This window comes from Oratosquilla oratoria, chromosome 20, assembly GCF_046742065.1.
Source record: "Oratosquilla oratoria isolate Oo_2021 chromosome 20, ASM4674206v1, whole genome shotgun sequence".
NCBI classification, from domain to species: Eukaryota; Metazoa; Arthropoda; class Malacostraca; order Stomatopoda; family Squillidae; genus Oratosquilla; species Oratosquilla oratoria.
The window spans coordinates 34,376,250-34,389,603 of record NC_134796.1 but is presented as its reverse complement, the minus strand read 5'-3'; the positions used below and the strand labels follow the sequence as shown (position 1 = coordinate 34,389,603).

General features: G+C 43.4%; 1 protein-coding gene across 1 annotated transcript; it reads left to right on the top strand.

Annotated features, from left to right (window-relative positions):
* The first annotated feature begins 2,260 nt into the window (after positions 1 to 2,260).
* Positions 2,261 to 11,699, top strand: LOC143036171 (uncharacterized). The gene is made up of 5 exons (XM_076203419.1): positions 2,261 to 2,304; positions 7,448 to 8,466; positions 9,039 to 9,208; positions 9,664 to 9,900; positions 9,987 to 11,699. The coding sequence occupies exons 1-5, from the start codon at positions 2,261 to 2,263 to the stop codon at positions 11,697 to 11,699; spliced, it is 3,183 nt and encodes a 1,060-aa protein (XP_076059534.1).
* The last annotated feature ends 1,655 nt before the right edge of the window (positions 11,700 to 13,354 follow it).

Below are 13,354 nucleotides of genomic sequence, written 5' to 3'. Positions count from 1 at the left end.
CCTAGTTAGGGGGAAAAAGCCTTGGTATATGTATGTATGTATGTATATATATACATATATATATATATATATATATATATATATATGTGTGTGTGTGTGTGTGTGTGTGTGTGTGTGTGTGTGTGTGTGTGTGTGTGTGTGTGTGTGTGTGTGTGTGTGTGTATACATATATGTATGTATATATATATATATATGTACATACATGTATATATATCTATATATATATGTATATATACATATAAATGCATATATATATGTACATATATACATATATATATATACATATATACATATATATATACAGTATACATATATATACATATATATATATATATATTAACAACCACAATACACTTTAATTCTAAGCTATCAAAGGCCAGCATGCTATGCCGGCCTAAAAAAATGATAATAATAAAAAAATGCTACAACGGACAGTGTTTTGCCACTTTGTGGGAGTGGGATGGCGAGTTAGACACAGCAAGTAGAAGCAGTCCTAGTATCCTTGATCCCTTTTTCTTCGGGCTTTTAATGAACTGGGTGATGAAAAGAACTGTAGCTGCTAGCGTCATGCCATGTTAGCACCAGAAGTCCCAGAGTCGCCGGTCTGACCTAGTCTTTGCCCATGACGTCGCATCAGTTGAAGAGCTTATGGGTGATCTAGTGTTCATGTTTGTAATCAGTTTGACTCAAGGACTTTCTCTATCACTTTTTTTTTTTTCTGTCTTTCTTTTTTTTCATTCATTCTGTCCTTCTTTCTTTTTTTCATTCTTTCCTTCTTTCTCTCTTTCTTTCATTCTTTCCGTTTCTTTCTTTCATTTTCTTTCTTTTTTCTTTCTTTTTCTTTTTTCTTTCTTTTTTCTTTCTTCCTTTCTTTATTTTTTCTTTTTTCTTTCTTCCTTCCTTTCTTCTTTTCTTTCTTTCTTCCTATCTTTCTTACATTCTTCCTCTCTTCCTTTCTGCTTTTCTTCCTCTCTTTCCTCTTTTTTCTGCCTTTCTTCCTTTTTTTTTTTTTTCCTTTCGATCTATCCTTCTTTCTTTTTTCTTTCTCTCTCTTTCTTTCTCTCTTTCTTTCTTTCTTCCTTCCTTTCTTTTTTTTCTATCTCTCTTTCTTTCTCTCTTTCTCTCTCTTTCTTTCTCTCTTTCTTTCTTCCTTCCTTCCTTTCTTTCTTTCTACCTCTCTTTCTTTCTTCCCCTTCCTTCTTTTGTCCTTTATTTTCTGTTCTATTCATTTTTCTATCTTTTATTCTTTCATTTTCTTTCTTTTTCTTCCTTTTTTCTTCCTTTCTTACTTCATTCTCTTGTTCTTTGTTTCTTTCTATCTTTCATTCTTTCTTCCATCTTTTCCCAAAGCGCATAATAGGGCAAAGGTGACGGCTTCGGCCGCAGCTACTCATCGCCCCTTGGCGCAGTCTCCTCGCCGTCGTCTTCCTATGAATGAGCGCTTGTTGCGTAGCGACGACCCTGCTCACGAGGTCACCTCCGAGAGAGTCGACCTAGAACGGGCGACATACGATGTGTCTACACCAAGCATATCGGTGACCTTAGAGCAGCGTTTCATAAATTGGGGTGCTGAGATCATATATAGGGGTTGCTGGGAAGTGATCAATACTTTCTTTTATCCTTCTAGTAATAAGATATTAGTTAGGGAGGGTGGTAGGGTCGGAAAAGTTTAGGAAACGTTCTCCTAGAGCAACATTTCCCAACCTTTTCCGACCATAGCACCCCCTGTTGTCATGTCTAAGCAGTCCAGCATACCTATCTTTTTATTAGAAGGATAAAAGAAAGTGCCGCGTACTGCTTGATGATTTATTTTCTCGATTCCTTAGAAACAAATTGTCAATATTGTTTGCAGAAGAAATAAGAGCACCCTAGAAAAGTAAAATAGCATGGGAAATGTCGAATGTGATTTGTGTGTGCATCACTTCCTAGCACCCCCTGTAATTGATTTCGGCACCACAGATTGGAAAACGCTGCCCTAGAGAAGCACATGCTACAGCACGCCACTGCATTCCACTGCATACCTCATAGAAGAACTTTCTCTTATTATCTTTTTTTCCTTTTACGTCATCTATTTTTTGAGGAAATTATTCCAAACGACACATTTCGCTGCAAATAGATAATGATAGTCCAGATATTTGTGGCGAAAAAATGAATTACTGAATACAAAAGATATTACTTTTCCTTTTGCGGGATCTGTTTTTCGAGGAAATTATTCTTAAACAAGAATACATATTGCTTCAAATAGATAATAATAGCATCGATGTTTGATGCAAAATATGGCATTGGCACCAAAATGGAGGACAGGTTGGTCACGCTTGCCAGAACCACGAAAGAAATTTGGCAACAATGTCTTACGCTCCTTCAGGTACGCCGTTTCACCAATTTTTGCCTCTGTACTTAAATATCGCATTCAAAACAAAATATTATCGGCTGAAAGAAACCTGCACAGTGAAGCTATAGCGATAAGCCCATACTACACTCCTGGTCATATGGCCACTTCCCGAAGGGTGAGTGTGGTTTGGAAAATTCCGCCAGAATCATCAGAAATTCAAAATTCCCGGCTCTGTGCAGGCATGCGCATTGACGACCCCACCTCCCCCTCCCTACCCCTCACTTCTTGGCAGGCCCGCCACCCGCACGAGTGCTCACTTCTAGCGCGGAAACAGACTGACCGGTCTCCCCGCTGCCAGCCTTTGGTTATTACCGGTGAGTCTGTTTCCTGCTTGTTAATCAACTGATAGTTTCAGCGCTTTCTACATGGTTACTAGTTTATTCCATTCTTCGACCACCCTATTAGTAAACCAATTATTGCCTTCTTAAATCTAAATTGGTCCAGATTATACCCATTACTGCGAGTCTGATGGTACGGAGGGTGGCGCCCCTGAGGGTCATCAGGCCTCTCGGCAGCCCCATACCTCCAACCATCAATGGTCCTCTAACGCCTCACGGCTTGCATCGTCAGACCCTAGGCGTAGACTTTGACCTTATCCGCTCGTAATCCGTCCCCATACGTCTCCGAGCCGTCCCTGGTAAACAACCCGGGTCCTCTCGGAGGACAGGGGGACGTGTCTTATGGTACGGAGGGTGGCGCCCCTGAGGGTCATCAGGCCTCTCGGCAGCACCATACCTCCGACCATCAATGGTCCTCTAACGCCTCACGGCTTGCATCGTCAGGCCCTAGGCGTAGACTTTGACCTTATCCGCTCGTAATCTGTCCCCATACGTCTCCGAGCCGTCCCTGGTAACAACCCGGGCCTCTCGGAAAACAGGGGGACGTGTCTTATGGTACGGAGGGTGGCGCCCCTGAGGGTCATCAGGCCTCTCGGCAGCCTCATACCTCCGACCATCAATGGTCCTCTAACGCCTCACGGCTTGCTTCGTCAGACCCTAGGCGTAGACTTTGACCTCTTCCGCTCGCGGTCCGTCCTCCGACGTCTCCGGGTCGTCCGTGGGTGAGCGGCCCGGGACTCTCGGGGGACGGGGGGACGTGTCTGGTGGTCGGCAGGCCTCTCGGCGGCCCCGTGCCTCCGGTGGTTCTCTGGCGCCTCTCGGCTTGCTTCGTCGGGCCCTGGGCGTGGAGTTTGGCCTCGTCCGCTCGCAGTCCGTCCTACGGCGTCTCCGGGCCGTCCGGGGTGGGCAGCCCAGGCCTCTCGGGGGGTGGGGGTGGGGGTCTGGTGGTGCGGGGGGCCTCTCGGCGGCCCCCGTGCCCCCGACCGTCGTGGCCCTCTGGCACCTTGCGGCTTGCCTTTTCGGGCGGGTCCGTGAGCCCACCTTCCTCCCGGAGCCGCTCACGTAGACCCAACAGGAAGTCCCGCTCGAGAAAGAGTTCTATCTCACCCAAGAGGCCTAGGACGCTCAGCTCGTCCACACCCTCCACATCCCGGTCACGGCACCACTCTCCTTTCGTCCCTAATAGGCCCCTTCCTCGACTCTGCCCTATCACGCTGTCCGGCCTTTCAGGCCGCGCAGACCAGAGCATCCCCCCCGTCCAGAGTAGCCTTCTAATGAGCCTCCGGCTCTGGCCCCCTCTCCCACACTCCCTCCTGGTCCTTCCTTCCGCCCCTCCGCCCCTCCGCCCCTCCGCGCCGTCGGCGGGTATAGGACTGGAAGGCCCCTCTATTGAGGAACCCCCCCCCCAATCTGACGACCGTCGGATTGGGGGACGGGGTGGAGGACCCCCTCCGTTCATCTTTACCCTATCCTCCTACCACGACGGACTCTTACGAGTTCCACCCCTTCTCATCGTATGACCTTACCTACATCCCCTTTGTGTAGCGGCGAGGGATTTTATTCAGCAAAGATGGGGTCTCGCCTAGTGGAAACGCTCTTCAGTACGAGGTCCTCTCATCACCTGAATGACATCATTTGACGTCTCGATCTGGACTCCGCCCTACTAGGCTGCCCAGGCACCCAGGGAATGGCACCTCGCTATATCACAATGTGATCCTGTGACGTCAGTAATCCTTTGAAGTCACAATATGATTCTTTGATGATAGCAAATACAGTGTTTCGGAAGAAAGTCAAGCATAAGTACACATGGGAGAGGGTGGTGGAGGGAAGGGTGGTAGATTGAGCGTTGATGGATGATGTAGTGGTAAATAGGATTATGATAGGAAGAGTTAAGGATGTACGTGTGTTAAGAGGAGAGGGTGGGGGAATATCAGATAATTTTTTGGCGGAAGGTAAGTTGAGAGTGGAGGATAGATGGAGAAAGAGGAAAGGGACAAAAGGTAGGGAGGTGCTTAGAGTGAACTCTTTAAATGATAAGGAAAAGGAGAAGGAGTACAAGAAGAAGCTGAAGGAGGAGTGGGAGGAAGTGAAGGATAGAGTAGAGTTAGGTGTGGAGGAGGAATGGGGATGGTTCAAGGAGGGAGTCACAAAGTGTGTAAGAATGGTGTGTGGAACAAGAAGGACAGGAGGAAATAGAAGAAAGGGCAGTGAATGGTGGGATAAGGAAACAAAGAAGGTTGTAGAAAAGAAGCGAGCTTTCACAGATTGGTTACAAAATAGGACGAGGGAGTCATATGAGAGGTACAAAGAAAAGAAAAGAGAAGTAAAGCGAAAGGTAAAGGAGGCAAAGAGGAGAGCAGATGTGAAGTGGAGTAAGAGTATGACAGAAAATTTTGAAAATAATAAAAATATGTTTTGGAAAGAAATTAAGAGAGGAAGAGGAGGCGAATCAAGTAGAGAAGAAAATGTAAAAGGTGCAGATGGAGAGATGATAATGGAAGAGAAGGCAGTAAGGGGAAGATGGGCAGAATATTTTAGGGAGGAAAAGATAGTTGCAGTGGGAAATGCTAAGAAAATGACCGTGATGAGTGAGGAAAATGGAGTAGAAATAAGGAAAGATGAGGTGAAGGCAGCTGTTAAGATGATGAAAGCAGGTAAGGCACCTGGTCTGGATGGATGCCACGCAGAATGTCTAAAAAAGGAGGTACAATGATGGTGGACTGGCTGGTGAGGTTATATAATGTTTGCTGGAGAGAGGGTAGAGTGACGGAGGACTGGAGGAATGCCTTTATAGTTTCACTCTACAAGGGAAAAGGGGACAAGTGTGAATGTAGTAGTTTCAGAGGAATTAGCTTGTTAAGTGTAGTTGGGAAGGCTTATGGGAGGATCTTGATTGAGAGGATTAGGAAAGGAACAGAGGGAGTAATTGGTGAGGAACAGTATGGATTTAGGACGGGTAGAGGTTGTGTAGATCAGATCTTTGTGGTAAGACAAATATGTGAGAAAGCTATAGGAAAGAAGAAGGATGTTTTTTTGGGCTTTTATGGATCTGGAAATGGCTTACGATAGGGTAGACAGAAAGGTACTGTGGGAGGTTATGCAGATATATGGGATAGGAGGAAAGCTTCTAAGAGCAGTCAAGAGTTTTTATAAGAGTGGTAGAGCTTATGTCAGGATTAGAAATGGAGAGAGTGAGTGGTTCTAGCTAAAGGTGAGACTTCGTCAAGGATGTGTTATGTCGCCCTGGCTGTTCAACTTATACATGGATGTGGTAGTGCGAGAGGTAAATGAAAGGGTAGTGGGTCAGGGATTGGAGATGGTTAAAGAAAATGGAGAAAAGTGGGAGGTGAGCCAGCTGTTGTCTGCGGACGACACTGCGCTTGTAGCAGGATCGGAGGAGGGATTGAGGAAGTTAGTGACAGAGTTTGGGAGAGTATGTGATAAAAGAAAGCTAAAGATAAATGTGGGTAAAAGTAAGGTGATGAGATGTACAAGGGGTGAAAGTGGCAGTAGACTGGAAGTGAGCATTAAGGGAGAGCAACTGGAGCAAGTGGATAGTTTTAGATACTTGGGTGCAAATGTGGCAGGAAAAGGTGGAGTGAAGGTGGAGGTAGAATGTAGATTGAGAGAAGCGAGTAAATGCCTTGGTGGATTAAAGAGTGTAATGAGGAATAGACATTTGGGAATGGATGCTAAGAGGAGATTGTATGAAGGAGTGATTGTGCCAACAGTACTGTATGGGGCAGAAACATGGAACATGAAATAGGAAGAGAGAAGGAGTTTGAATGTGTTTGAGATGAGGTGTCTGAGAAGTATGATGGGGCTTACTAAGATGGATAGAGTGAGAAATGAGGAGGTGAGGAGGAGAACGGGGTTGGAAAGGGAGTTGGGAGATAAGGTTGATGAAAGAGTATTAGGATGGTTTGGACACATGGAAAGAATGAGTGAAGAAAGACTAGTAAAAGAGGTATGGAAGGCAGATGTGGAGGGAGTGAACATGAGGGGACGTCCTAGGATGAGGTGGATGGATGGGGTGAAGGGGGCTTTGGGGAAGAGGTGAATGTCTGTTGAGGAAGGACGGGAGAGGACAGAAGACAGGGGTGAATGGAGAATGGTTATATATGGATGATGTTGTGATGCATGAGGTGGAATGGGCGGGGGGATGGGGGGTGAGATAGTATGTGTGAGCAAAATTTGACGCAGCCCGAAGGGATTTCTCCCCGTCTTCTCCTTTTATGCATGGGGGGGACGGAGAGGGGGGGTCGCCGATTTAATGAAGCGGCCTTGCTGTGGATGTGCTGTGTCTTGCAACACTGCTTCTGACCCAGGTGCAGGGATGACCCATCATCCAGGAGGTGCTAAGATGAGAGGGAGGGTGGAGGGGTGTGGAGTGTATTCAGGGATGGAATGGGTGGGAATGATTTTATGCCTTTTCCTTTTTGGCTACCTCCCTTGTAAGGGGAAAAAAACCTTGGTATATGTATGTATGTATTATCATTATTTTTTTTACTGTCGAAACTTAAAGGAGATCTTAAAGCGTTATATGACGGCACGTCTTCTTTTTCGAAACGTTATCTACAAAATTTAGTCGGTTTTAATGCGTTATTCTCCTTTACATCTTTTAAAACCACGGGTACGCTTTAAAACAAGCGAGACATTTCAGTATGTTATAAGATCCAAGGAAAGGTGTACCACAGAATTGGTTATCTGAAACCAGAATTATTTGCCGGAAAAAAAAGCCATTCTGGAAATCAGATAATTCATTTTTGGATCTCTACTTCTACCACGACAAGGAACAGCAAATCAAGTTGCTTACTCAGAGTATGCGCGATTGTGTAGTTTCTCTCAGAGCTGAAAAAAGCTATAGGTCGAATAAGGAGACTGATAAGCGTCGAGCGAGAGAGTTAAAAGAAGTTTCACAAAACGAAACTATAATAACTCAGTTGTATAATTACTTGGTTGATATGTCTCTAGCAGGTATGCTCAGAGAAGTTGAGACTTCGAGAGAGCTCATTGACGAATACGTTAAAAGGAACGGTAAGATACCCAATATGTCTATAACGTTAAAATCGGCCGAGGGTATCAATTCAAGAGAACATAAAGGAGTATATCATCTCCCGACTTCTTCATCACAAGTTGGGGGGATCGTTGACTTTGGTCCAAACAGAGATCCCTTGCAAATAGTGATAACTTCTCCTGCTGAGAATACAACAATTCCTCTCAGAATAGTTGACCACACCAACTTCTTTTACGACATATTTCAGTATCCTTTACTGATTCCTAATGGGGATATTGGGTACTCTTACAAAATGGTGAAAAAATGTAAACCTGGGCAAAAAGAGGGAACAAACAACCGTCTTACAACATCCATGTTTTATTCATCGCTATACATGGAAAGAGAAGATATTTTCAACTACTTAACGAAAGGACGACGGTTATTTCAACAATTTACAGTAGATAACTACGTGAAGGTAGAATCGAGTAAACTATCATATTTGGAATTCAATCAGAAACAAATCCGTAAAGAAAGAGCGGACATATTGAGTGTTGCAGAGAAGAATGCAACCGGGCAGAGAGTTGTGTTGCCATCCACCTTCATTGGTGGGCCCAGATACATGAAGGAGCGGCAACAGGATGCTCTTGCATATGTAACCTATTTTGGTTCACCAAATTACTTTATAACCTTCACGATGAATCCAAATTGGATTGAACTGCGTGAAGCAATGGACAAAACAGGTTCGTTCGATGCACAGACTTGGTGAGCAGAGTATTCAAATTGAAAGTTGATAGTCTCATGGAGGACTTGACACACAAACATATTTTTGGACGGGTCAGAGCACACCTATACAGTATAGAGTGGCAAAAACGTGGACTACCTCACGCACATATACTGTTGTGGATGGAACAACGCGTGTCCACTGAAACTGTCGCTCAGTTGATTTCGGCAGAAATTCCTGACAAGGAAAAGGAGCCAAGAATTTACGATGTTGTCACAAAGTGTATGATACACGGACCGTGTAAAGGGTACGATGAATCGAATCTTTGTTGCCAAGGAAAACACACAAGAGGGAAAAAGTGCGGAAAAGGATTCCCTAAAACTTGCAGAAAAGATTTATTGTTTGGAAACAATGGGTACTCCGAATATAAGAGGAGATCAATTGGTGAAGGGGGCAATTGTTTTCAAGTCAAAATCAAGGGCGAGATGAAAACGATAGATAATTCATGGGTAGTGCCATACAACGCGTATTTGTGTTTAAAGTACAATGCTCACATTAACGTGGAATGCTCAAATTCAATTAAATGCATAGCTTACGTCACCAAGTACGTTAATAAAGGGTGTGATCGTATCCTTTTTACCAAGACAACCGGGTGTGGTGATGTGAATGAGGTCAAAAACTACCAGGAGGCAAGATTTGTAAATGCCAATGAAGCCACTTGGAAAATATTCAAGTTTGACATTCATAAAAGTTCCCCTTCTGTAATAACACTCGATCTTCATTTGGAGGGGGAAAATGAAGTGTTTTACACTGATGAGTCCACAAAAGAAGAGATAAAAAAGAAAACCCAGAAAGACACTCAATTAACAGCATTCTTTAAATTGTGTTCGAATAATACGTTCGCTGCTACTTTGCATTATCATGAGTTGCCGAATCATTTCATCTATAATAAAAAGACCTCAAGTTGGGAAGAGAGGTGTGGTCGCACATTCTCCCTGGGACGCATACGCGCTGTTACTACCAAGACAGTAGAATTGTTTTATTTGAGGCTTTTGCTTACACATAAGCCGGGGCCCACGTCGTTTGCGGACTTACGAACAGTCGATGGGAAAATGTATGATTCGTACAGAGAAGCCGTCAAAGCTTTGGGTCTTTTAAGTGACGAAGAAACATGGAAAAACACTATATTGGAGATAATTAATCACACAAATAACAGGAATCAGCTTCGAGCATGTTGGTGTTTTCAGATCTTGAAGATCAATCGGGAATATGGGAGGAGACAAAAGATTTGTTCGCGAGTGACTATCTGCACAAGAATAATTTGACCGATTACAACGATGAAATTTATTTGGACGCGTTAGACGATATTCAAAAACATGTCTGGAATTGTGGGGGAGGACTTATCACTGAATATGGGTTACCCCCTTCGAGGGGTGGAGAAAAGACAGCGAATGTAATTCGAAGAGAAAGGTCTTACAACAAGAAAATTTTGGGGGAGGAAGTTGTACATAATGTGTTTTTTTTTTTTATGATAAACAGCGGCAAGTGTATGATGCAGTGTTATATCGAGTGAAGTTTGGAGACCAGTACAATAATAACGGAATATTTGTGAATGCTGCTGGGGGTACCAGTAAAACATTCGTCTTGAATCTTTTGCTCGACACGGTACGCTCCCAAGGAAAAATAAGTTTGGCGGTAGCCTCTTCGGGTATTGCAGCAACGGTTCTTCATGGAGGTAGGACTGCCCATAACATGTTCAAAATTCCGTTGATGGAATTTAATGAAGTCAGATCCTGCGGAATCAAGAGAAACTCAGAGCTCGCAAAATTGTTGCAATTGACGTCGTTGATTGTTTGGGATGAGGTTGTAATGACTAACAAAAACACGCTAACTGCACTTGACATCACGATGAGAGATATCATCGGTAACGATACGTTTATGGGTGGTAAGGTGTTTGTTTGTGCGGGAGATTTTAGGCAGATTCTCCCCGTTATTAGGGGTGGTGGAAAGAATGCCGAACTTGAGCACTGCATCAAATCAAGTTACATGTGGAACGATATGACAAAGTTAGAGTTGACGGAGAATGTACGTCTGAAGAAAGATGATAGAAAAAATATCAAGTTTGCTCAAATTTTATTAAGGCTGGGGTCTCGCGAGGCAGGTCCTGTGGAATTTGGTGAAGACTTTGGCGTGAGAGTTAACTCTCGCAAAGAGTTGGTAGATCGAGTATATGATGACATAGAAAACAATCACCTAAATGCTTCATATTTCGAGAAGCGAGCTATAGTGTCACCCACAAATGTGGATGTGGACAGCGTTAACCAGATGATTTATGACAAATCAAAGGAGAAAGAGGTAGTTTACAACAGTGTTGATACAGCAGTTGAAGAAGGAACGGATATTCAAACTTCAGTTTTCAATGCAATGACGAGTCCTTTTCTTCCGCTGCACCGTCTTCAGGTAAAAGTTGGGAGTGTGTTAATGATTATACGTAACATTTGTCCGCCGAAGTTATGTAACGGAACAAGGATCATAGTCACTAACTTAAAGAAAAATGTTTTGGTTGGTAAAATATTGGGTGGAAGCTACCGAGGGGAACAGGTGATGATACCTAGGATCACCTTAGAGGCGCAAGATACACTTGTTAACTTCAAGCGCAAGCAATTCCCAGTCAAACTGAGCTATGCAATGACTATCAACAAATCGCAAGGGCAAACGTTCGAGCGCTGTGGGCTTCTTTTGGATGCGGTACAGTGTTTCACCCACGGGCAACTTTACGTGGCGTGTTCAAGGGTAACAAATTGGGATTTATTAATCCTCTATACAGGTTGGCATAAGGTAAATGAAGTAAGTGTACCAAAACCTGCAATCAATTGCGTTTATAAGGAGCTTTTTGATGAGACTTCATTCAATCCTGAAGTGGACGTGCCAGAGACCACCGCTGTTGGTGAAGCTCCGGTATATAACCTCTCGGAAGAAGACGCAATCGATATGATTCTCCCCGAATGTGTAAACATACATTCCGACAGACTTGAAGAGATTGAACAGGAGTTAGCACAAAAAATATTGGAGGAAATCGGGAAAAAGTGCGGACGCGATTCTAAAGAACAAGAAACGTCACCGACAAAATATAGGTCCGACACAGAAGAAGAAGCTAGATCTTCGAATAAACGCGGACGTGATGAAGAGGATACAACCCCAAAACCATCTCCTAAGAAATGTAAATGTGTTGGTTCAGAAACGCGGATGTGATGAAGAAGATACAACCCCAAAACCATCTCCTAAGAAATGTAAATGTGTTGGTTCAGAAATAAAAGTTGCTTAGATATCAAGCGCTTTCGTATATTACATCTTCAGTGCAACAAGTTCGTATATTACATCTTCAGTATATTACTATCTTAAGCTTTAACGGGCGGAGCCCAGGGTAGCGCCGCAGGCCAAGCCCCCCCGGCGTAGCCGGACCGGCGCAGCCGGGGGCTTGTAATTTACAAAATTAACAAATAATTTTCTATTGCTATATCGCGTCTTCGTGCGCAACTGAACATTTACCATTTGTGGTACTTATACCGTATGTGTGGTTGAAAATACTCAGAATGATGTGAGCTAACCGATTATATAGGCAAGAATTGCAGCTGTGAGACTGGCAAACAATAACATCTTTATAGATACCTTATTTTCATTCATGATGAGTCATATTTTGCCTGGAGTCTACACAATACAAAATAATTCGGTAAGGTTCAAGAAATACGTAAGTCACATGAAATTTACGTTGTTTGATAGCTCCTAACCTAATACTAATGCAAAAAAGAAAGAAATGAAAAATGTGTTTGCACGATACTAGAATAAAACCAATAACTCAAAAATTTTATAGTCATTCCTTGAAAACTAACTCATTTCGTTCTCTTTTGTATATGCATGATTAACAGAAAATATAAATTGTGTAATGGAAAACAACGCTAATTTTGTAAGATATAATCGTATTTACTTATTTGTTTACTTGATGGATTTTTGAGGTCCCTCCTCACAGTCGTGGCGTCCCACTCCAGAATGGCCACTTGATCTGGTATGGTATTAGAATCCTACATCTGCTGGTGTAGACCAGAACTGGGTACTCGTCTGGGACAGATTTTAGGAACTTGTCTAGCGTACATTTGAACTTGTTCATTAGACAACCAGTGATGTTCCTCATATTTTTGGGCAGTACATTAAATACTTTAAGCTGATCATGAGCCAGATTGATGACCAGTAGGTTCTTGACTTTTGCTGGGGCTTTGGAAAATATACATCATTGAAATTTTCCCGGTGGTTATCGTGTGACGTAGTCTGTTGGACAAAACGGTGGTATGTTATCAGTCTTGATTCTTTCAATACGATGACGCAGAATTATTTTGATCCGGGTCAATGCATACAATTGCATGTAGTTAAAGGGACTAATTATGGGTTCAGTTTGTTCTCAGTCGATTGAGGTCTTGAACTGGACCAAACTCCATCCAATGGGTTTCCGTGTTGAAATGGTCAGTGAAAGAGAACCGCCGATTACTGAGATAGACAATACAATTGCTCAGTGATATGTTCTCAGTGTGAATGAAGGAGAACGAACCGCCGATTACCGAGATTCTAGATTTCTTAAAACTGGCAAGCCCCTCTGTAACAATCCTCTCGGTAATTCAGAATACAAGATGCTGCCATTTATTTGGTTCACAAGAATGCTCTGTACAGACTTTTGTCGGATAAAGAAGCACTCATTAGCATAGTTAGTCCATTAATTAGCCTTACGCGATCTCGAGATGGCCGCGCAATTATAGGATCGGTAAATAGTGCTGCCCGGTCGCAGATCGCTAAATTGCGAGGAACATTTGTATTATGGCAGAGTGTCAGCCAAACTCGGGTCCGTCTTGATTGAAGAG

Bases quoted from the DNA above. Each gene is read 5' to 3' on its own strand.
- LOC143036171 (XM_076203419.1), top strand. From the start codon at position 2,261: ATGTTTGATGCAAAATATGGCATTGGCACCAAAATGGAGGACAG. The intron at 8,467-9,038 runs GTTCGTTCGATG...TTAAATGCATAG, and splicing joins TGAAGCAATGGACAAAACAG to CTTACGTCACCAAGTACGTT. The intron at 9,209-9,663 runs GTAATAACACTC...CACAAATAACAG, and splicing joins TTCATAAAAGTTCCCCTTCT to GAATCAGCTTCGAGCATGTT.